The sequence below is a fragment of the Ambystoma mexicanum genome, chromosome 5p, assembly GCF_040938575.1.
Source record: "Ambystoma mexicanum isolate Mex_15411 chromosome 5p, UKY_AmexF1_1, whole genome shotgun sequence".
In the NCBI taxonomy this organism is placed as follows: domain Eukaryota; kingdom Metazoa; phylum Chordata; class Amphibia; order Caudata; family Ambystomatidae; genus Ambystoma; species Ambystoma mexicanum.
In genome coordinates this window covers 927,530,585-927,554,166 of record NC_090930.1, presented here as the reverse complement: position 1 = coordinate 927,554,166, position 23,582 = coordinate 927,530,585, and the positions used below count along the sequence as shown (strand labels likewise).

The window sequence follows — 23,582 nt, the reverse complement described above, 5'->3', positions numbered from 1 at the left end:
GGAGGCAGAGGATGGTGTTGTCATGCCAGGCACAGGGTTGTTATCACAACCACAACCCAGCACAAGTGGGGGTCGTGGGGTGGTAGAACACGAGCACCGAGGTGTGCTACAGTCCATCTTGTCTTTGGCTGGCAATGAGTCCAGCCCTGATGACCACTCTGACGACCATGTCGAGTTGGATGTGCATCATGTCCATACGTCAGTGGTGAGTGATTCTGATGTTGACACTCCTCTTACCGCGACACCTGCACTGAGGGGGCCAGACAGTGGTGGGACCTCCGCCTGTGGTGGATCGGGATGCAGGGTCACCCTCCACACCAGTCACTGTTGTGCCTGGGGCATCACATAGAAGGGGCATGTAGTCGTGCAGCCGCGGGCGGTGCCAACCCAGCGAGAACGCCCAGTCCTTGGGTCCCGCAGGTGTCAAGCCCAGCAACGCGGTGGCCGTGCGCCACCGAGGTATACTGAGTGGGAGCAAGACATGACTGCCAATTCAGAACGTCATGGGGCAGTACTTGATAACATCGTTGTGAGCATGGAACGTGTGGCCCAATCCGTGCTCCCCCCCCTGCTAGGCAGGTGCTTCTCCAGCGGCAGGCGGCGCAATCCACGGCCCGCTCGCTCCTGCTGGGCATGGCGGCCTCTGACTGGCCACGCCAGGCTGAAATGTTGTCTCTGCGTCAAGCAATTACTGCTCACGCAGAGGCACACATGGAGACCCTGAGGGCTGAGTATCAGTCCCTCAGATCAATTCTGGGTGCCCTCTTGACGTCCCAGAGAGTGCGGTCGGAGGAGAGGTTTGAGCAGCTTGAGCGTACCATCTCGGCTGAGCTACGTGCTTGCCGGGAGGTGCATCAGTTGCCCAGCCAGACCACGCAGGAAGAACTCTTACCTTGCAAGAGGAAGCACATGTATCACGGGAGGTTCTGCATGCCGACCTGCATGTCATTGCTGCACAGAACCAGGCTCACCCGTCCAGCAGACTTGCTGCCGACAAGGGGCAAGCTGTGCCTAGGGGTGGTCAGGCTCCTGGCCCACGTCCTCCTATTCTGGATGAGGCAGACTCGGGCAACGAAATATCCCTCACACAGGTCATGCTGTGCAGTCGTTGAGCCCATGGAGGTTTTTTTTTGCCTCAACATCATCGCATGTGGGTGTTGAGGTGCACCCTGTACCTCCCCCCTCCTGGGTGCCTACCGACCCCCCCGCCCCCGAGTCGTCTGTGGCCATTTTTGATTTTAGTTTAGTTAGGTAATATCAACTATTTGATAGTAATTTTAATTAGGTTATGTAGGTTGTTCATTGTTAGTTTAATTAGTTAATATAGTTTACTATTGTGCTTTCATGTGACGGTGTGGTGCTTTGTGGCTTTTGAAAGCATCCACGGTCTATTCCAGCTGGGCCCTTCAAGCTTGTCTTGTGTATGTGTTTGCAGCTTGGGGTCCTGACACACATAGGCCACTCCTTCTTCCCTTATCCATGGGCTCGCTAGGATGGTTCTGTGTAACAAAATATTACACAAGGGCTTTGGACCTCATAACGGTGCCTGTCTGCTGCTGTACTACTTGTGTTAACACCCCTAGTGGGGATTGGTTGCATTTCATCCACCCGATGTCTGTAATGAATTTGGGTGAGTATGTGATTGTTTTATCCATTAATTGATGTGGATTGTGATGTATGTCATTTTCTTGCCTGTATATGTGCTTGATGCACTTCATGCTGTAGACAGTAGCCTGCACCCTTGGCCTGTCAAAGTGACACTATGGTGGGAGGAGTTTAGATGTAGCTCTGTAACCTGGCCCTGTGACAGTCTGTCATCATCGATTGTCACCTGATATGTGCCAGGACTGTGTGTACTCCGCAGGGGTAAGAGTTTAGGTGAAGAATGTGGGCACAAGCTGGGTCTGGGCTGCCTCACCATGTGCCCTGTCCCCTCCCATGGGCAGCACCTGTGCCTGTGGTTGTGGATGTGGGGGCACCACCATGGCCACCGGTACCTCCCGCTGTGTTGCAACATTGTGCAGGACACATGCTGCCACAATGATCCTGCACACTACTGGGGGTGCATATGGTAGCTGCTCACCAGAGCGGTCAAGGGAGCGGAAGCGTGACTTGAGCACTCCGAATGTGCGCTCCACTATGCCCCTGGTTGCAATATGGGAATCGTATCTTAACTGGGGTGGTCTGGTGGGGTTCCGGATTGGCGTCATCATGTGGTTGCTCAGAGGGTAGGCACTGTCCCCTGGGGAGGTGATAATAGTTGAGATTATTAGGGTTTGGGTATTTTTCTGTGTGTGACTTGCATGCATGTGCACAGACATTTGTACTCGCCTAGGAGCCATGTGTCGCCATGCTGCCCAGCTTCCAGGGCCCGGCTCAGGGTGGACATTCTGTATATGAAACTGTCATGGGTGGAGCCAGGGTAGTTTGCATAGACAGAGGTGATGATTCCTTTAGCATCGCATACAACCTGCACGTTGATGGAATGCCAGTGCTTGCGGTTTCGATAGATGTGCTCAGTGGCCCTAGGTGGACGTAGGGCCAGATGGGTGCAATCTATGGCACAGAGCACTTTGGGGAACTGTGCCACCCTGTAAAAGTCCTGGACCACAGCCTGCCTTTCTGCAGGTGTTCTGGGCATGTATATGTGCCTGCGGACTGAGGGGCACGCTGCCAACACCTGGTGCAGGCAGCGTGACTGCATGGCCTGTGAGACCCCACCCACTATGGCAGTAGTCCGCTGAAATGACCCAGTGGCCAAAAAATGCAGGACATTGAGCACCTTCTCCAAGGGGCTCAATGCTTGGGAGCACAGGGTGGGAGATGTAAGGTCATCTTCCCACTCCCTGACGAGGTCTAGGATGATATGAGGTGGAAACCTATACCTCCCATAGACGTGGTTGTCGGGCATCCCAAAAAATGCTGGTCCGGGGAAAAGAAATGCGGGCCCTGGCTATTCTCCTCCTGCGGTGTCCCACGATCAGTGCTGCGACAAATGGGGCATTCATCGTAGCTGTATATGCGTGTTTGTTGTTTGCGTGCACTTTTGTACTGTGCGCGGGGACGCTTCCGCCTGCCTTCGTGTGGCAGATGCGTTGACGCCTATGCGCGTCTTTTGCAGTGCGCGGGTTTCCCGTATTCGAATCCATGAATATGGGTTGTTCGCGTGCATGTGGGCGTTCTGTGTATTTCCCTGCAGTACTTCCCCAGTTACGCCTTCTTTTTCACGCGTTGTTCCCCATTCCGTGTGTTACCCTGTGTCCCGCCCCCTTTTTGGTGTGTGCGTGGACATTGTGCGCTTTCCCTGTGCACGTCGCGCACGGCGTTCGGGATGTTGCAATGACGTATGCGCCACGCACGGGTTTGGCGCACATCCCGAGAAAAACACGTGCAGGGACTTCCATGAATTGCAGGCACTTCCTTTTTCACGCTTGCGCTTGCTTGCGCCAGCCTGCGCCACTTTTTTCGGTGCACGTTTGTTCCATGAATCGCCACCCAAGTGTATTGTTGGAAGGGCAGTGCCCAATTCTCAATACCTCTGAAGGGAAGATTGTGAACACTAAAGACTAGCACAATGTGGGAATAGCAAACCACGGTACCAATCCCTCTAAAGGAAAGGTTACGAATTTGAAGCGAGGGTGGAGAAAGACATTTATATTTGTGGGCACTAGTAACCGTGTGCCCCATCCCTCTGAGGGACCAATTTGGGATCAAGAAAGCAAGGGAACTGAACACTGGTGATATTGTGATAATTGAAAGCCGGAATTCCAAAACCTCTGGGCAAGTAATGACCAAATCGGACCTAAAAATCTGCTCTCTCCACTAACAATTGACTAATGATAAATTACTCTTTGCGGGTAATAAATGGTGTGCTTTACATATGTGGAGAATTGAGAGGTAGACTGACTTTTTATGCCTGGCCAATAATTCACAAACTTAAAATTTTGACCCATGACTAAAGGGATGTGCCTGTTATAAGAAAATATGACAACAGTAGACTGGACTGGGCCAACATAACCCTTTAAGACCACCTAAAAAGCCCAGTCTCCAAATACTTAAAGTCCCACTAGACCTGCAGGGCGAGTTCCTTAGTTTCCATACTCGACCTAATAGAAATGCACTTGCCCAGTGGTGACGGGTGACAAAATATTTACCAGTGCGTTCTATAAAATGATGCAGTCAACATAAGTACATTTCATATTTGGTGCAATGCTGCCACCCAAAGGCCTGCCATGCACAGGGGAAGTTTGCAACTTTTTATATTTATTGCAAACAAACTTTGCAGTAAATGTCAAAAGTTAAATATCCCCTTACTTGCCAGCAAGGTTGAGTACCATGCAAATGGTGCAGTCCATTCATAACATCTCCTTGCCAATGCGAGTGGCCTTTGTAGATTTTTGCAAGGCTTTGCAAGTATTTAAAATAAGCTGTCGCTCGCATGACATGAGTTTTTTGTTCGAACTGTATGAAATATAATGTACAGGTTGATGTCTGAACGTAATAAGTGTAGGGGAGGACTGGCCGCGAGGCCCTCCTCACCTACAGTCTTCTCCCCAGGTGAGGACCATGACTCGGTGGGCGTCCCCTCATGCCACCCGGGCCCAGGTGGAGGAAGGGTCACCCGCCGACGACATTGCCCACACGTATCCTTTCCTTGCATTTACCAAAATTCAGTTAGGCCTAGAAGCCATCTTGTCCAGCAAGCATGGCGTGAGTTCAGCACACTGTAACGAGGCCCCCACCTTTGGAGGGCCTTTCATGCATCTCTGCCGCCACAGCAGCCCTGGTAGATCCGCTGCGAGCGCGTTCCCATGAGAAAGTCGGATATGAGCTAAACCCGAGATGCCAACACTGTAACATTCTCTCATTCACAATGTAATATTGCACCTCGCATGACCCGGTCCGCGAGGCCGGGGTGACGGGAGAAAGAGATGAAGCATTACTATCTGAAGAAAGTAGAAAACAATTCAAGTATTGGTATTAATGAACTACCTCTGTTTAAACAGATCCTGTAAACTGTGAATAAACCATAAAAATGTAACGTTATATGATATCACTCCAGGTCTGGACTAGTGCTGCTATAACCACAGAGAAATATGTTGCCCAAACGTGTAACCTCTAACTGTATAAGTGTCTTTCAATATTATGTAGAAACCTGAACTCATATATGTTTTCTTAATCACCCAAAGCGGCGAGCATCAATCTCTGTAGGCCATAACCTAGTAATACCTTGTATAACGTCTAATGTACATACAATACGCGCACAATGTAGTGAATATAATGTTAGGTAATGAAAAGGTACTGGAACTGACTGTATTAAACAAATGTGTAACGAAGTTGAAATATATATATATATGTGTGTCTAAAATAACATCGAAATAAGGCAGAACATTATAAGAATTCTGCATTCAGTAGTCAGCAACGCACGAGGAAAAGACCTCTGTGGATATATGCAAGGCCATTCTCCCTCCCACCCTACCAAGCCTGCCAGATAAAAAAGCTAAGACTTGTGCCGCGCTCCCTCACCTCCCCCAACCAAGCTGGAGTTACTTCAGAGAGTCCGAGGCCCCGGCACCGCAACCAAGGCCACAGCCCGCCACCTGTGTTATTTACAGCACGATAATAAACCCACGTTTGAATCCACTGATCTACCAGCACCCTCTCATAAATCCCACGAACCCCCCCTAGACCTCCCAAGAATCATGACCCCGTACAAGGACGACCCCTATCATTGGGACAAGACACAGAGACCCATTTATACAATAACTCCTAACGCGGCAGACAGACATGTATCATTCGGCCCAGGCCCAGAGCCCAGTCCCGTGACCTAAAATACCGGTCAATAGGACACAGGTAAATCTCACCCCAACCGACAACCACCAGACTTTTCACGAGGTGCATTCCTCATGTGTTGTGTTTATTTTATAAGATAAACTACCGAGCGATTTATTGTTGAACTTAAAATGTCGTTTTTTGAATAAATGCAGTGTGCATGGCCTAGGGCAAACGAGACAGGGAAGGTATTCGTCATTGTCACAGGCTGCCCCAGCATACCAACACCGCTCGGATGACCTCAAGCCGGCCTGCCAGGCCCAACCCAACCCACGAGGCTGACCAGTGACGTCTTCACGCCAAGACCAACCACGCTGCAGCAACACCTATAGTTAGTCGACGCCACCCAATCCCAATTAACTTGTGCCCCCTATAGTGTGTAGGTGCTGATGACGTTTTTTGTATTAGAAATACGCCTGTCTTTGCGATTGTCAGACAGAGCGCTCTCGGAGGTTGCAGAGTTCTTTGCATGCCCTATTTTTGGATAAACTCCCACTTACGCTCACCCGCACTCTGTCTTGGCCTTATTCCCACTACGGGAGAGTCCTTTATTGTCTCTCATTGCGGGGAGGATCGTGCTGAAATTGGGGGCGCTTCCTTTCATAAGCAATGTTTATTGCAGACGTTAGTCTGGGCATATTGGCTACAAAACAAATATAGTTCCTTTTGATGTGCACCTAGAAATGTGTTTATGTTGTAATTACAGACAGACAATGAGACAGACCAAATAAATAACTTACTTCTTTGGCATCTGCAACTTACAAAGAAAGCTTTTGGAGTACTTCTTTGTAAACTACATTAGTGGTTCTCTCCTGAGGTGCTAGAATTACCAGAGAGTTAGGTGCGCTCACTCTGAAAGAGGCCATGTAAAACTGCCCATGCAAGAATCACTCCTCCCTTCGGTTAATCCCTGCTACCTTTAAAGTCTTCTCCTGAGATTTGTTGATGATCATGGCGAAACAAACATTTAAGGGGAACTGAAGTTTTGAAGGGATGACAATTTTGCTCTCAAATACGGAATACTCTCAGTTAACAATTTTAAGAAGCATTTCTGAAACGTACTATATAATTGTTTTAAGTGTGAATTTTTACTTTGCTAACATCTTCGCTTCGTGACATATGGGAATCCTGCCAAAAGAATTCACCACCCTTTTCCACCTCCTTAACTGGATTTTTAGAAAATGGTAAACACCTGTTTCTCTATTTTTGAAGATAATATGTTTAAATATGTTCTTGGTTAATATCCTTGGCAAGCACAACAACATTTCTAGGTTTGAATATACAGAGATGACCGGATTGGAGCTTAATTCTGCTGGACAATTTCTAAACAGATGTGCATGTCCATTTTTTTGGCTTCTAGAAAACCAATTCAAGTAACCTGCTGCTCACGCTGTACTTGTTATGTGATAAAAATGACGAAGTTTTTCGGCTCCTATGTGTAGGCGAGAACGTTGATTTTAACACCAACGACAACCTGGCGCTTCTTTTGACTCCAATGCTTGTATGAATGTAACATTTTGCCTGTGTTGGGCGTTTAATCACTTTCCATTATGTTTTTTTTATATATATTTTTTTTTAACTGTTGCAATGAGTAACCTTGTGTCGCTTTTTGAAATGAATAAACCCCCCTCCCTTAGGCTTTAGTGATCACATCAAATACCTATTCATGTATTTTATTTGCATAATGTTAACAATACACAATTATGATATGTGAGCAAGCATCCAAAGCTTAATATCTGCGAATTGGGAATAGTGTGAAGTTAATTGCAAGCAAATGAAGATTTGAAAATCATTAGGATAGAAATGACGGTTAAAACATCAACTCCAAAGATATCATTTGGTATTAGAATATGGGGTTATAAAGCTCTAGTGGTGGCGAAAAAACAGGTCTTACAGAAATGGAAGGGTACTGAAAATCCGAAATGTGAGGGGCGGCTACAAAACTTGGTGATCTCATCAGCCAGGGAGAAAGTGTCTTTCCTGCAGAGACAAATGATGGACGATTATAATTCAATTTGGGGTTCTTTTAATGATTTCTGTGTCTGTGTTACTCATTGATTATTGTGCTATTTTATCATTTGAAAAATGTTAACTTGGCTTGAATTATTGTCCCTTTCCTACTTTCCTATCATGTCCACATTACCAGTTCAAAGTCCTGCCATTTAGTCTTCCCTCTGTGACTAGGGTTTTCACCTCAGTGCTAGCGGTGGTGTCCGCTCACCACAGGAGGGAGGGCATATATGTCTTTCCCTACCTGGATGACTGGCTGGTCCACGCTCACTCACCGAGCCTAGTGGCTTGGGATCTTGCGTGGTGGTCTGTGCCAGACAACTTGCTGAGAGGCACGTTGTTTTGTCAACCTTGGCCCCAAGTGATGGTGGTCACAGATGCATCTGTTACTTGTTGGGGTGTTCACCTTTCAGACCTGAAGGTGAGCGGGCTGTGGTCTCCCGTGGAATCTCAGGAACACATCAATTTACTGGAGTTGAGGGTTTTCAGGCAGCTCCTGGTCGCTTTCCTCCCCTCTGTAAAACACAAGACTGTGCTGATCCTGACGGACAACACAGTGACCATGCACTACCTCAACAAATGAGGTTGTGTTGGTCCTTGCCTCTGCGAAGAGAATCAATGTGACTGTGGTTCTGGCCACTGGAGGACAGTGTTTCTGATGGCTGCCTATCTTGCTGGGAGAGAGGCCTTGGCAGATGCCTTGAGCAGACCAGCTTTATCCTCCCTTGAATGGGAGCTCTGCCAGGAAGTTCTGGAGGAGATTGTCTCCCTTTGGGGGACTCCTCAAGTGCACCTCTTCTCTGCAGTGTCAGCAGGAAGTGCCAGTTGTTCTGCTCCACGGAATTTCCACGTCCGGGAGCTCTGGTGGACGCACTGACTGTCGGGTGGACTTTCAACCTCCTTTATGCGTTACCACCGATCCCTATCATTCCGCTGGTTCTCTGGAGATTTTACCTGTTCAGTACCTCAATGATCTTGATCGCTCCTGACTGGGCCTGGAGAACGTGTTACCTGGAGTTGCTGGACATGTCCATCTGTCCTCCTTGGCGCCTTCTGCAAGTGTCGACTTACTCTCCCAATCGGCGGGACTGGTCCTCCACCCAAACCTCCTCAACCGGAACCTTCATGCTTGGCTCCTGCAAGGCTGAGATATAAGAAGTGGGACTTGTTGGACAATAACCTCTATGTGCTCCTCTGGGTAGGAGGGCAACTACGAAAACCATTTGTCTGCAGATGGCGTAGAGTTTTGCTTTAGTGCCGGGAGAGGGATCTGGATCCTTTATCCTACCCGTAATCCCATGTGTTGCATTTTATCCTGTCCTTGGCCCAGGCGGGCCTGCAGATTGGCACTGTAAAAGGTTACCTTGTGGCTATCTTTGTTCAACAGGGCTAATTTTTCACAATCCCCACTGTTATGCAGTTCTTGCAGGGACTTGTGCAACCAGTTTCATCCCCACCAATTTGATTCTGGCATGGGATTTGAATTTAGTTTTAACATTTCTTATGGGTGCTCCATTTCACCCCCTTCATTCCTGTTCTATTAGATTGCTCACCCTTAAGGTGATTTTCCTGGTTGCCATCGCTTCCGCAAAATCGGAAAATGAGCTCCAGGGGATGTCTGTTTTACCTCCCTGTTTGTTTTTTTTTCTATATAGAAGATGACTTGAGAGTGAGAGCTTCCTTTCTGCCGAAAGTGGTCTTGGATTTCCATCTCTATCAGAAGATGCATCTTCCTGTGTTTTTTTATTTTTATTTATTTTTATTTTTTTTCTTCTCTTCTCTGCCTCACCCTTCCAAGTCAGAGGATCGATTCCATCGCCTGGACCTGATGCAGGCCCTTAAGTTCTGCATCCCTCGGACTAGAGACTAGGAAAGATAACCAGCTTTTCTGTTGGTTACACAGGTGCTTGTGCTGGCAGGGCTGTCGCCAAGCATACCCTGTCAAGGTGGATAATTGACAGCATTTCATAATGCTATGATCTGGCTGGAAAGGATGTGCCTGAGGGTCTCCGAGCCCATTCTACGAAAGGAGTGGGTGCAGCATCTGCCCTGCAGAGGGGGGGTCCCTGTCCTGGACATCTGCCAGGCTGCAGCATGGACGTCTTTGCACACATTTGCAAAGCATTACTGCTTGGATTCCCTTGTGGGCCTGGATGCCTGATATGGTAGATTTACATATTGCTTTGGTAGTCCATCATAGATGTGAAATCCGTGGGAGGAAAGAATCCATTACAAGAACAAATTACTTACCTCTGTCATTTTCTTCTGATGGATGTTCCAGACACACATCTTCATCGTTCTTGCACGCACACCTGCCCCTCTTGGCAGAAAGCTAGTACACCATTGGTTCTATGGTCCCTCAGCGTCAAAGTGCTAGGGAAAAAGGGTGGAACTGATGTCACAGAGCGTGGCGCTTCAATATATACCGGACCGACATCCTGTTCGGCGCGGGCATGGAGAGGCATCGGATGGAGCCGACAGAGCTGTGCTGCACCCCCTGGCAGCGGAAAAGTTTCAGATAACTGTGCTGGGGATAGAATTATCATTGTTAAGGAATTCATAGGAGGAACAGCCATCAGAAAGAACATTACTGAGAAGTAAGTAATTTGTTTGTCTGTCGGGCAATTACCTGGAGTCAACATGGTGGACCCTTGGTGGAGAGAGGTACAGGAGCTCGGGAGCGAACACAGGCTGCTACTGGGACATTCTGCCTGCATTCCTGGAACCCTGACTGTCAAGGCCTTCTCCCAGGGTGGTAATGGATAAAGAGCCTCATCAACTAGTCAGTATATATTTTGGAATGTCAAATTACTGTTGTAAGGGAGTCCTGAACATATTCAGTTTTGGGGCCTTTTCGAATTACTCTTTCTGAATTGTCTATAAAGGTTTTGATTGTATTGTAGGCTCCAATACTTTAAGAATGCTTATATCTCCTTGAACTAAATCCAGATAGCAGTGTGGTGTTCTGTATGTCTGATGTGAGCTCTAAATACAAAACTGTGCCATAAACACTTACAATGCCACATTTTGGGCGACCATAGAGAAACACAGGAATAAAATCGAATTGAACCCATTTACTTTTTCTTTGTTCTGGTACAGTAGACTTTTTAGTATACCACTTCACTCTATAGAACTGCAGTCTTACCAATGGCAGCTGTGCGCTATACAGCACACTTTTTGACATGTATTAATCTAACTCGCCACTTATGATGTAACTGATCATCTGCTAGCCAGTAAGTGGGCTTTGGGTCGCTGAAGGATCGTCTGATGAGATGAATGAGGGTGATGTGGATTCAGCTCTGGAGGACATACTATACACCAGTAAGAAAACAGTGAAAAGGGTTAACCAATTAACTGAAGGTGATGTTGGTGTCCATTGTATAGGTTTTAAAGACTGCTAGGTTGATCTCATGTAGTATGATGTATTAACCCTACTTCAATCCCTTTATTGGACCTGTTGATAAAGCTCACATGTACTTTAATATATATGAATTGCAGTTTTATATATCATGAAAAAACATGTTTCCAAATTGGTTCCTGTGATTTGTTGATCTGCTGACAATATTCTCCTTATTTCCTCCTGTAGGGAATTATTAGAACAAGTTGCAGAATTTGAAAAGTCAGAGTTTAAATCGTCAAACAAGGTATATTTATGTATTTTGTTTTCCACTATGATCATATTGTCATTTTAAATGGTCCTGCCTAGGGAATTGCAACAATTAATTTCTCTTTCTTACTGTACACAGTTGAGCTATGTAATATGCCACTTTTTATTGAATGAGTAGGGACCATGACTTTCCAGGCGACTGCAAAATAACTCATTAAGTACATTCTAAACTCATCAATTAAAATAACTGGCATATAATACGTCATATTTTTGAACGTTTAAATTTATGAAATGTTGAAAGTGAAAGGATTACATTAAATAGAATTAAATGCCTTATACATACGTTTATAGCATGATAAAGCATGTGGTCAAACTGAAGTAGGTTGATGGGCTTAACTAAATCTGAGTATAATCGCTTAAAATTTCAATTGATTTCTTGAAGAATGGCTTGCAGGTCAATCGGGAATTCGGGTAAAATGTCTTAAATGAGTTTTCTTTTTCTTAGACCATGATTGATGGGGTTCACTTGAGGTCAGTAGCTACGGTTTCACACTTAGAGTTGGGAGGAGGTGAGTGGGGGTATAGGAGTGGGCTGGAAAATATCACTCTGAAAATACATTTTTAATTTTCATTGCTTTGCATATACTGTTGGGCATAGCTAGGAACATACAAAATGTGTTTTACAGTAGTGATTCTGGCATACTAGGCACAGCCAGCATGAAGAGATTTTGCAGTGGCGCAATACTGTCCTATATTGGGCATGGCCAGCATGAAACCTTTCTATAGGGCTTTGATCATGTATATTGTTGCACACTGGGCTGGCAGCATGAAAGGAGTGACACACTGGCATATTTTGGTAATAGGCATCATAATCTGTTTTGGGCAGAGGCAGCATAAACCTTTGTTTCATTGGGCTATGCTGCCATATATTGAGACATGCGTTTCCTTTGTGCACAGCTGACATGAAAATGTGATCCAAAATGCTCTGGTGTACTGTTGGGCACCTGACCGCTATTAGTGTTTTCATGTGTTCCCCTACAGAGTAGATTTTAAAGTCTATATAGCTTTTGAACAACTTTTTTTTTATTTGGTCTATATAATGCACCTTTTTAGCCCATTCAAAAACAATTTGTAAGAGAGGTGTTGGTGCCTACCTATTTACCCCATATTGGTTTGAAATCACTCAGGGAAAATATTTGATGTCCCTCCACTTCACTGCACATGACCATTATTGATTATACAAAAAGTTACTATTTACAACCGAAATTGGACAGCAAATGTTCTTTCAAATTCATTTGCACAGATATTGTAGAGCTGAAACCCCTTTCGCTTCACTTCATTAATCTCACGGTTACCAGACAAGGGTAATCATTTAAATACATATGAATGGGTACCACACCATCCAAATGTAGCAAATCAACTACGCCATTGTCCTTTACCGTTGGGTTTCCTTTATTTTTTTTTTCTTTTTTTTTTGCTTTAGTTTTCTTAGATGATATTGTCCACTAAATATGAGCCTCAGTGGTTGCTATAAAGCGTGAAACAGGTAGGTTCGATGTTTGTAATTTGGGATTTTGGGTTAATACAATAAGAGGGCTCATCGTTTGTACTTTGGAATTAAGGATTAGTACACTAAATAAAATATCTAATCGAGTAACAGGGTCACTTGACTTTAACTACAGAAAGCAGTTGAAACAAATATAACGGTTGCACACTTGTGTGCAACTAAATAAATGATTACTAACAAATGGATATAAACCACATGCATTAATGTGGGACTGTGCATTTCTTTCATAGTCGTTTTGAAAAATTAGGATATCAAAGAAGGCTAATCTATATATTAATGCAAAACCGGAGCCGAAAGACGATGAGAATATAGCCCAGAATCCTCCATATCTGTCATTATGTTAGAGTGCTGGGGCCAATGTAAAGATGCATTTAGTTAATTTGAAAATGCTGTTTGGATAATTAGAATTGTAATGTAAAAAAAAAAGAAAGTTTGTAACCGTTTGGAACAAAATAAAAAGACTGAATATACCGAGGCATGTCGGACCCAACTTATTAACCTAAAAATCTAAACTGTAGGCGGGTAGACCTAGACGAATATTAAGATATCGGGTGTTGGAGGAAAGGAGATAAACCACTGCGGATTTCACTAACAGACATTAAATAACAGTCAAATTTTGCCATATCAATTGCAGATTCGACTAAATACATATAGCAGTGAAGTGCAAGGGAATCTGCTCTCTTTTTTTTAATTATTTTTTTATAATGCATAAGCGAGTGACATTTTGTTTCTGGGAGTTTTCCCTCAATTTGCCAAAGACATTCTAATTAACGTATCTTTGCATTGAACTAAGCCCTTGTTTTAATGTGTATTGCGTAATCTGTACGGTAAGTGTACTACCCCCACCTCATTCCGATTCCATATAAAGTTGCTCACCTGCCTGTAAACGAGTAGTCGGAAGTTCTTCTACCTTTTGGAAAACCGTGGTCTAGCAGTTGTGCAGTGAGGACCTACTTTCTTGCCTGCCAGAGTAGAATATCTTTTTTCTCTGGTGGACCGTCGTTCCTCCATGTTGTTGTTCCTTCCCTGAGGTTGAAATGCAAACAAGTCCTTTAATCTTTGAGTTAAACCTAGTGGTAAGAAGTTCGGAGTGCTGTGTCTTGGGTATGCCCTGGAGCTGTCTCATTCAGTCAAGCAGGTGAGTGTCCTGGGACTTTGAAGGTCCTGCTTGCTACCCAGTTTGTGAAACCTTTGCCTCTTTCGTGTGCTCAGAAATAGAGCACCAGAAGCAGTCCCATTGCTGGCTTTATCCCAAAGAGCAGACAACCGTGAAATGGTCAAGCATCCATGCCGAGAGTGTGTGGCCCTAAAGGTAAGACTTTGCCAAAAGACTTTGTGCCTCATATCAGGTCTGACAGTAACCTATAAAAGTGGCTATAACGGAATTAGCGCCGACAATACTGTCTACCGGATCACAAACTGACGCAAATACTGCCACAGCCACATCACAAGTCCATGTCCAGCGCTATTGGCACCAAAAACTGGCGCTTATACCGCCAAAAACACAGTGCAGTTACCTACAGCTTCCAGGTGAACACAGGTGCCTGAAATTGAGCCACAGGTGATCCCAGTACATCCCAGTGGGCTACAAATGGCACACCCCTACCTCAAACACTGTTTTCCACATCATGCTGCCATTGGCCACTGTGAGCTGGGCTAGGCAGTTGCTCATGTTGTGCCTGGAAGCAGAGAAGCAGAGAAACAGAGAGGAGCAGGCCAGGGCACAGGGCCAGGGCACGGTGGGGGGTGGTGTGGAGGGGAGAGGAGGACCACAACCCAGGGACAGGCCTGTACTGCCCAAACAGGGAGACCATCACAGAGCTGCTCGCAACAATCTTGGGTTGCATAGGGAGCATGATTAACACCCATACAGCAGTGCCCCCAGTGCTGATGCTATTGTCAGTACTACAATTTCTAGGTACGGGCACCTTCCAGCATTCCGTGGCCATGATGCATGGCATGGCACTGCCCACTTTCTGTGCAGTGTTGGGCCAAGTGTTGGATGCCCTCCTGCATCATGTGCAACATCACACTGCCCACCACCCCAGCCCAGGTGAATGCCATGAAGGCACGGTTCTATGCCATAGCACACATGCCAAATGTGATGGCATCCCTGGCCCGCACCCATATGGTGGTGTTGGCATCCCTGGCCCGTACCCATATGGTGGTGTTGGCATCCCTGGCCCACGAAGCAGCGTACAGAAACTACATACACTACCACTCCCTCAATGTGCAGGTGACCTCGACCTCATCATCACCACTGCTGTGCCTGCTACCCAAGTTCCACCCATGATTTCATGATGCTGCGGAACAGCACACTACCAGGATACATGGAGAGGCACCGTGGACAACTGACGTGGATTGTGGGCGAGTACAACTGGCCGAATGTATGCGCTGCAGAGCACCTGACCAAATGGAGGGGGAGGCGGGGTGGTTGTGGACATGAACACAAACACAAAGCATTGCATGAGAAATGTTTGAAAGAGTTTGACCTGTCCACTTCCCATACCAGCCCCACAGTACAGGCCAGGGTGCATGCTCATGTTGCACCCAACATGATGGATGTGCCCATGTACACATAGTCAGATTTGTAAATACCAACATGCCTACAGGTACCAGAATGTAACATGCAAAAACAGCAATGACTACTAGAAAAGTGCCACATAGTGGTACTGGCAGGGTTGCTGTTGCGAGGTCTGACATGCACTCATGTACACCTACCCCCAATGGCTAACCACTGCACCCAGAAGCATATAGATTGCCGATGGGCAACCCAGGATGCCCCATGCCCCAGAGCAATACACCCACACAGGACTACCACCACGTCAGCATCACATGACACCGTACGTAACGGCAGTTTGTAGGGGACTGGGCGCATGTGAATTTAAACTGTGCATCACACAAGTGACACACTATGCATGGACATAGGACAGACACATTCCACGGATTGATGCTGCATATACCTCAGGACGATGTCCATTTCCATGATACTGTAAAAAGTCCACCCCCCCACCAAGTTACCCAGTGTCTAATGGCTGTGTCTCTCCCCATGCAGGTGACTCCGAATATCCGCAGCTGCCTTGGCTTATGAGCCCTGTGCGGGATCCCCAAACACTGCAAGAGACAGCATAAAATCACTTACACAGCGGGACCTGCATATGCATTGAGTGTACCTTTGGCTCACTGAAGGCAAATTGCTGCTGCCTTGATTGCACTGATGTATGCCCCCGAAAATGTTGGCCAAATTGTGCTGCAAATGGATTGTGTCCTCCCACGTATTCCTCATCTATGGTATTCGTATCTCGCCAGCTTCACTGCTTCAAAAAAAGAAATTCTCGGCAGAGGGCGCTGTGCACGAGGTCGTGGCATCTATCTCCCTCGGTGGTCTCTGTAGCGCGTCAACATCACCAGCAGTATAAGTAGATTGTGCCGCACCTGTTGGCTTCAGTTCCGTTTTTCCGATAGCTTCGCAATCAAGTTAACGGTGCGCTTTGTATTTTCCTCAGGAAAATGTCATCTTCTTCGACCATATTCACCTTATTGACTGCGGTTCTAAAATGTCGATCACAGACCCTCACCGAGTCTGCCTTTGGAGTTTGGGTCCGGACCATCGAACCGGCGACTGTGGCTCCTGTCAGCCGATGACGGAGAAAGCTCTTTGTGAACGAAAAGGTAAATTGGTGGTGGGGCGGCAAGCTTCAAAGGCCTTCTCAAAGGCCTCCTCTAAGAAGCATAGGAAGTCTGGTGAGTTGGAAGACTCGGATCGGCACAAGCACTCGAAGAGGTCTCGTTCCAGGAGTAGGTTGAGACGTTCATCTTCTTCCAAGAAGGTGAAGAGGAGACATAGGTCTCCCTCTTGTTGATACGATGTCTGACCAGGTTGGATGCCCCTAGAAAATGGGAAGAATTTAGAGTGCACATGATGAATGTCTTTGAGAATGCGGCCCAACCCACTCAAAGAAGCCTCATAAGAGCCAGACCCCGGTCGCTCATTCGGACGATGCAGGAAGGTCAGAGACAACTTCGGTTAAGACCAGTAGTAAGACGGAGATTCCACATTCTCGATCCGACGTTAACACGTCGAAGGTTCCTTGACAGAGTGATTCTCCGACACCAGCTAAGAAGCATAAACCGTCGAAGCATTTGACAAGTTCATTGACGCCATCAGTGCCGATTGCTTCGAAGCCTACGGAGACATCGACTCAGTTATTGAAGTCGTCTTCGAAGATTTCTTTGAAATCCCCCCGAGGCAAATTCAAGAGGAAGAAAAAAGGTATACACCTTTACCGAGATCAGACTTTTTAAAGTCTGTCCTCTATTTTCGAGGAGGTTGCTGATTATATGGGTTGGGGTAGGTCATCACCAACCTTTGAACAAGATGATATGACTGACATCCTATCAGGACCCCAAAAAGGACCCAGTTCTTCCTTTTCATAGGGCCCTTCAAAGAACAGTGGTAGCAAACTGGGAGGCTCCTGAATCTGGTTCAGCAGTCAATAGATTGCACGAAGAAACATGTTATGATGAACAATGGGGGAATTTCAATGATCTTTATGGGTGAAGGAAGTTTGGGTTGATGGGGTCTGTGGAGGTTGTGTCTAGTCTCGAGAATTATTTGTGGGGGTGCATGTTTGTGTTTTGTTCTATGTTGTTTTTATGGTTGTGAATGTGGGGTTGTTATATGTGAATAGGCTTTAACGGATATGTGATTTTTTTTTTCTTTGATCGAAGCTTTTAATGAAATTTATTTGATAGTGTATTACTGATACATCTGCTGTTCATACATATGTAATGTTTTCTTTATTGTCAAAAATGGAAATAAAGTTTAAAAAAAAGAAAAATCCCCCAAAAAAAAAATACTTCCCCAAGAAATATAGACCAGCAAGTTGTGACCCTGATTATCTTAGTAAACATCCTACATCTGAGAGTCTAGTGGTCCAAGCGGCAACTTCCACAAGGCAATCAGCCTATCCATCTATCCCCCCCCAATAGAGATGATAAAAAAGTGGATGCTTGGTCAGGGAGTATGGCCCTTAAGTCCGCAAATGTTACCTGTACCCTGGCCAGGTTCACCCATACCTTGTGGGATTGTGTTACGGCGGCGGCTGAACATATTCCAGAAGGCAAAGAAAGGGAAGGCTTTCTGAATATTGTTAAAGATGGCAAGGAGGCAATGGATACTGCCGACAGCATCAGCAGATCCATGGCTGCGAGCAGAGTAATGCGCAGATTTGCGTGGTTGAGGAATTCGGGGTTTGCACCGGATGTTCAGGCCAGACTACTCAACATGCCTTTCGACGGCTGGAGGCTGTTTGGCAGTGAAGCTGATGAGAGCTTAGAGAAACTGCAGACCTTCAAGGCGGCAGCTAAGTCACTTAGCGCCTCTATGCGACAGCCTCAAAAACCTTATTCGGGCTCATCTTCCTGGAGAGGTCGTTCTTTTCAATACTACTCCTCATTTGGTAGAGGAAGGGGACAGGCCGCACAGACAGGTAAAAGAAATGTCCCTCGTGGTGGACAAGGAAGAGGTGCAAACTCAGCTTCTTTACCCTCAGCCGCTCCTGCCGCCGCCTCCAAATCGCTCTGAGATCTTGTCACACAACCCAAGACCCAAGAAGGCAGAATCTCTGAGCATCTGAACAAATGGCGGTGCATTACAGCAGATGCTTGGGCACTGGAAACTGTAGCTCATGGTTACTGCCTTCCCTTCCTAAGAAGACCTCAGAACCATCCACCTGGAACCGACTCTGTCAAAATTCCAGTTCCGCTCCTGTTGCAGGAAATCTTAACCCTGCTAGGGAAAGGTGCAATAGAACATGTACTTGTAGCGGAGAGGAACAAGGGTTGGTACTCCCCTAACTTTCTCATCCCAAAGGACGACGGAGGATAAAGACCCATCTTGGACTTAAGAAACGTGAACAAGTTCCTCAGGAAGGACCGGTTCAAGATGGTAACCCTTTCTCAGATCCTTCAGGTTCTCCAACTCCAAGACTGGTTGGTATCATTGGACCTTCAGGAGGCTTACTTTCATGTGCCAATCCATCTCAGGCACAGAAAGTACCTGAGGTTCGCGGTTCTCACTATCAGTTTCGAGTTCTGCCATTTGGGCTGACCTCCGCCCCAAGCGTTTTCACCAAACTGATGGCGGTTGTGGCAGCGAGTCTCAGGAGAGGGGGGGGATTCACATCTCGCCCTACCTGGGCGATTGGTTGATCAGGGCGCATTCCCCTGAACAGGCTCAGGGACATCTCTCAATCACCTGCCACTCCCTACACAGACTGGGCTTCTCCCTCAATTACAAGAAGTCCCATATGGTACCATTCCAAAGACTCAGTTTATCAGAGCCGTCCTGGATACTTCTGCGGGGAAAGCCTTGCCTCCTGAGGTGAGAGCTGATCACTTTCTGCAGATGGTAACAAAGCTCCAGAATGCCCAGCATCTGCCGGCCTTCGATTTTCTGAGGTTTCTCGATTTTATGGCATCTTGAATTTTTCTGATGCCAGAGGCCTGACCTGAGGATGAGATCCCTTCAATGGGCTCTCAGAACTCAGTGGTCCCAATTCTCAAGGAATATGTCGGATCTTCTGCAAGTTCCGAGCAGAGTTGCTCAGGATCTCCTATGGTGGGCTTGCAACGACAATATCTCCAAAGGGGAATCTTTTTGGCAGCCATGGCCAGAGATAACAGTAGTGACGGACGCCTCACTCATGGGTTGGGGTTGGGAGCCCACACCAACGATCTGACAATCAGTGGTTGTTGGTCTCCATCGGAGTCCAAACTACACATCAACCTTTTGGAGCTGAGGGTAATCAGACTAGCGCTGAAGGACTTCCTGCCCTCTGTGCGGGGAAAGAATGTCCTGATAATGACAGACAACACAGTGGCCATGTAGTACCTCAACAAGAGAGGAGGCGTAGGGTCACTACCACTGTGCAGAGAGGCAATGCAGCTCTGGTTCTGGGCAATATAAGAAGGAATCTCTGTTAGCAGTTCACCTAGCCAGAGAGCAGAACACCGCAACGGATGCTCTGAGCAGGCAGAGCAGTCTCCCACGAGTACGAACTAGCTGAGGAAGTTCTTCAAAAGATCTTCACCCTTTGGGAAACCCCGCAGGTGGATCGGTTCGCGACCGGTGCCAACCGGAAGTGCGAACTGTACTGCTCAAGGGAATTTCCTCTGAGCGTAGCTCTAGGAGACGTGTTTGTGGTGGACTGGGAGTTTCCACTTCTGTCTGCGTTTCCTCCGGTCCCCGTGATTCCTCGCGTAATTGGGAGGTTGAGAAAGTTTGGCAAACACATGATCCCAATTGCCCCAGATTGGGCCAGGTTAATGTGTTACCCAGACTTTCTGGACATGTCCATTTGCCCTCCAATACGTCTTTCACAAAGAGAGGATCTTCTCTCGCAAGAGGAAGGTCAGGTTCTCCATCCAGAGGTCAAGACACTCAACCTTCGCGCATGGTTTCTGAGAGGCTCAGATATAAGGATTGGGACCTCCTGGAAGACGTAATGGAGATTTTGCTTTCGGCCAGAAGGCCAGCAACGAAATCCCTGCATCAGTCGTTGGAATAAATTCAGTAACTGGTCCAGGGATAAGAATGTGAACCCTTTTCAATGTGGCACTCATATGGTGCTTACTTTTCTGCTGTATTTGGCCAATCTGGGGCTCCAGGTTGGAACAATAAAGGGATACCTGTCAGCGCTTTCTATTTTTAAGCGCTCCTCAGAAGAGGTTTCCTAATTCAAAATTCCATTGATTATCCAATTTTTGAAGGGGCTCACCAATGTGCCCTCCAGTAACCATTTCATGTCCTTGCTTGGGATTTAAATCTTTGTGTTGAAATTCCTGACTTGTATACTGTTTGAGCCTCTACATTCCTGTCCTTTAAGGCTCTTAACACTTAAAACTGCCCTTCTTGTAGCTTTAACATCAGCCCGCAGGGTTAGTGAGTTCCAAGCTCTCTCGTGTAAACCTCTTTTCACAAGGATAAGGCGGTACTTAGAGTTCAAACTTCTTTCTTACCGAAAGTAGTTTCTGACTTTCACTTGTCACAGAAAATAACACTACCAACATTCTACCCTCCTCCTCATTTAGGCAAAGAGGAGAAATTACACAGACTGGACCCAAAAAGGGCTCTGAGTTTTTATATATCGAGAATGTCAACATTGTGCCAGGATGACCAACGTTTCATGGGTTATACTGGTCATAAATTGGGATTAGCAGTGACAAAACAAACTATATCCCCCTGGATTACTTCGGCTATTGTGGAGTGTTACAGGGTAGCCGGGAAAGACCCGTCGGAAGGGCTTCGTGCCCATTCCACGAGGGGTATGGCAACTTCTCTGCGGCTCTTCAGCGGGGAGTTCCTGTAGTTATCTGTTCAGCTGCAACATGGGCATCAATCCATACTTTTGTTAAGCATTACTGCTTAGATGCCTCTTCGTCCCATGAGGGATTGTTTGCAAAAGCTGTACTTCATTCTATCCAGGATAAAACGAAATAGTACTCCTACCTCCTAAATAACCACTGCTATGGGAGTCTATCATAGATGAGTAATACGTGGGAGGACACAATTCATTCGAAGAACAAGTTACTTACCAACTGTAACGTTCTTCCGAATGGATGTTTCTCCCACGTATTCCTAATCGCCCCTCCCGTCCTTCCCCACTGTACAATGAAGAGCTTACAGTCTGGGGCATGACTGAATGATTAATATTTTATAGGAAAAAACAGAACTGAAGCCAACGGGCACGGCACAAGCTACTTCTACTGCTGGTGACGTCAACACGCTACGGAGACCGTCGAGGGACATCGATGCCACGACCTAGTGCACAGCGCCCTCTGCCGAGAATCTTTATTTGTCCGAAGCAGCGAAGCTGGCTGGCGAGATACGAATCTCATAGATGAGAAATGCGTGGGAGGAACATCCAATCGAAAGAACGTTGTAGTTGGTAAGTAACTTGTTCTACTGTGTTGCATGTTCCTCAATATCTGCATGCAGCAAAATGTACCGCTAGCCCCTGATGTAGACCTGCCACTCCCAGGGGATGAAGATGCTGATCCTGATGCAGGAGCTGCAGTACGCATCAACAGAGGATGTCGGGGACGACAGAATTGCACGCCAGGCCCTCATGGACAATTCTTTTCTAGCACATGTACATGGCACAAGACGTTTACCACTGAGCGAGACCCACTATTGTGAATCAACATGGATTTGATACAATTAACAGATTTATTGCTACCAGCTCCCCAGCACACTATCTCCCCCCTCCCACCACCGACTTCCCAGCACACTACCCCACTCTCCCCAGCAGACTATGCCCCTCCCCCCAGTTCCCCAGCACACTACCCCTTCCCACCACTAAAACTATCCAGCACACTATCCCTCCTCCCAGCCCCAACTGCCCAGCAGACTATCCCCCCTGCCCCACCAACTCCCCAGGACACAATCCCCCCTGCCCCACCAACTCCCCAGGACACTATTTCCTCCCCCCAACCCACCCACGCCTGCCCCTGGTGACTTTGCAAGAAGAAGGTGCTGGGACTGTCTTTGTGGCGTGCCCTGCTGTGCACCCTCCGTGGGTGCTGTGGAAGTGGATGAGACGGAGCCTGTCACCCTCTGTCATCTCTCAGACATGTGCATAGTGTGTCAGGGTAGTGCTGTTGGCACCCATCTCGGCCCTGGTCCACACCATTTGACGCACAACCCTGCGGGTGGCCCCCTGGATACTCTACCTGTTGGCCTGCAGGTGGTCGGAGTGAGTATGCCCAATGGCCTCCATCTCACACTGTCTGTTCTCCATGTTGTCCAGCCTTTGCAGCACCACATTGCGTGACGGACTACGCGGACAGCGAGGTGGGCTCTGCATTAACCTAGGGCTTTATTTGGGTGAGCCATGATGTCCTCATCCGGCTCCGGTGTTGCTTGGCGCTAGTGGCTTGGACAGCTTCCTGGGGTGTGTGGGCCTTGGTAAGGTGTAGACTCCGGGATGGTTTCCCCCTGTGGCTCCACACTGGCAGCAGGTGTCAGTTCTGTGTCTGTGCATATGGCTGCAGGTGTGGGTGCAGCTCTGCCTTGCTGGCTGCAGGGTTGTCCGGCAGTCTGTGCGCCGAGGTGAGGATTGTGTGCGCCTTCTTGGGGTGGTGGCAGACCTTGAAGGCGCTGTAGAGCCACTCCCCGATGGGCCTGCAATGTCCACCTCCGAGGCCTCTGGCGATGCGGTCGTGCCTGTAGGGGACATAGGAAGTGTTGTCGGGTATGGTTCAACCCACGTGCGTTGGCATGCAAGACACAATTGCAATGGTACAGAGTGTGAACCACACATATGGGCATGGTTGAACTTGAGAGAATGCATGTGGGACTACTGTCATGGGGTTGCCTGTGGTGATGGGTGTGAGACCCATGTTCTGCTGGTCATTGGCTTGTGTTTGTGTAGAGTAGGTTGTCCATGCTGGGCCGGCTAATGTCTGACATGCATGCTTGTGGACCCTCATGGCCTCACAACCCCTCCTCGAGTGACACTGACATGGCGGGGTTGGGCAGGGTGGCTTATTCCATGCCACTGT

The 23,582-nt window shown here is 47.2% G+C and overlaps 1 protein-coding gene across 3 annotated transcripts in view; it reads left to right on the top strand.

Moving 5' to 3' along the window:
* The window catches only part of LZTFL1 (leucine zipper transcription factor like 1), a 488,680-nt gene that overhangs the window by 192,874 nt on the left and 272,224 nt on the right, over positions 1–23,582 (top strand). For all 3 annotated transcript variants that reach the window (XM_069613360.1, XM_069613358.1, XM_069613359.1), the window contains exon 4: positions 11,429–11,486. In XM_069613360.1, the coding sequence (XP_069469461.1) occupies positions 11,429–11,486 (58 nt within the window). The remainder of the gene's footprint in view (positions 1–11,428; positions 11,487–23,582) is intronic.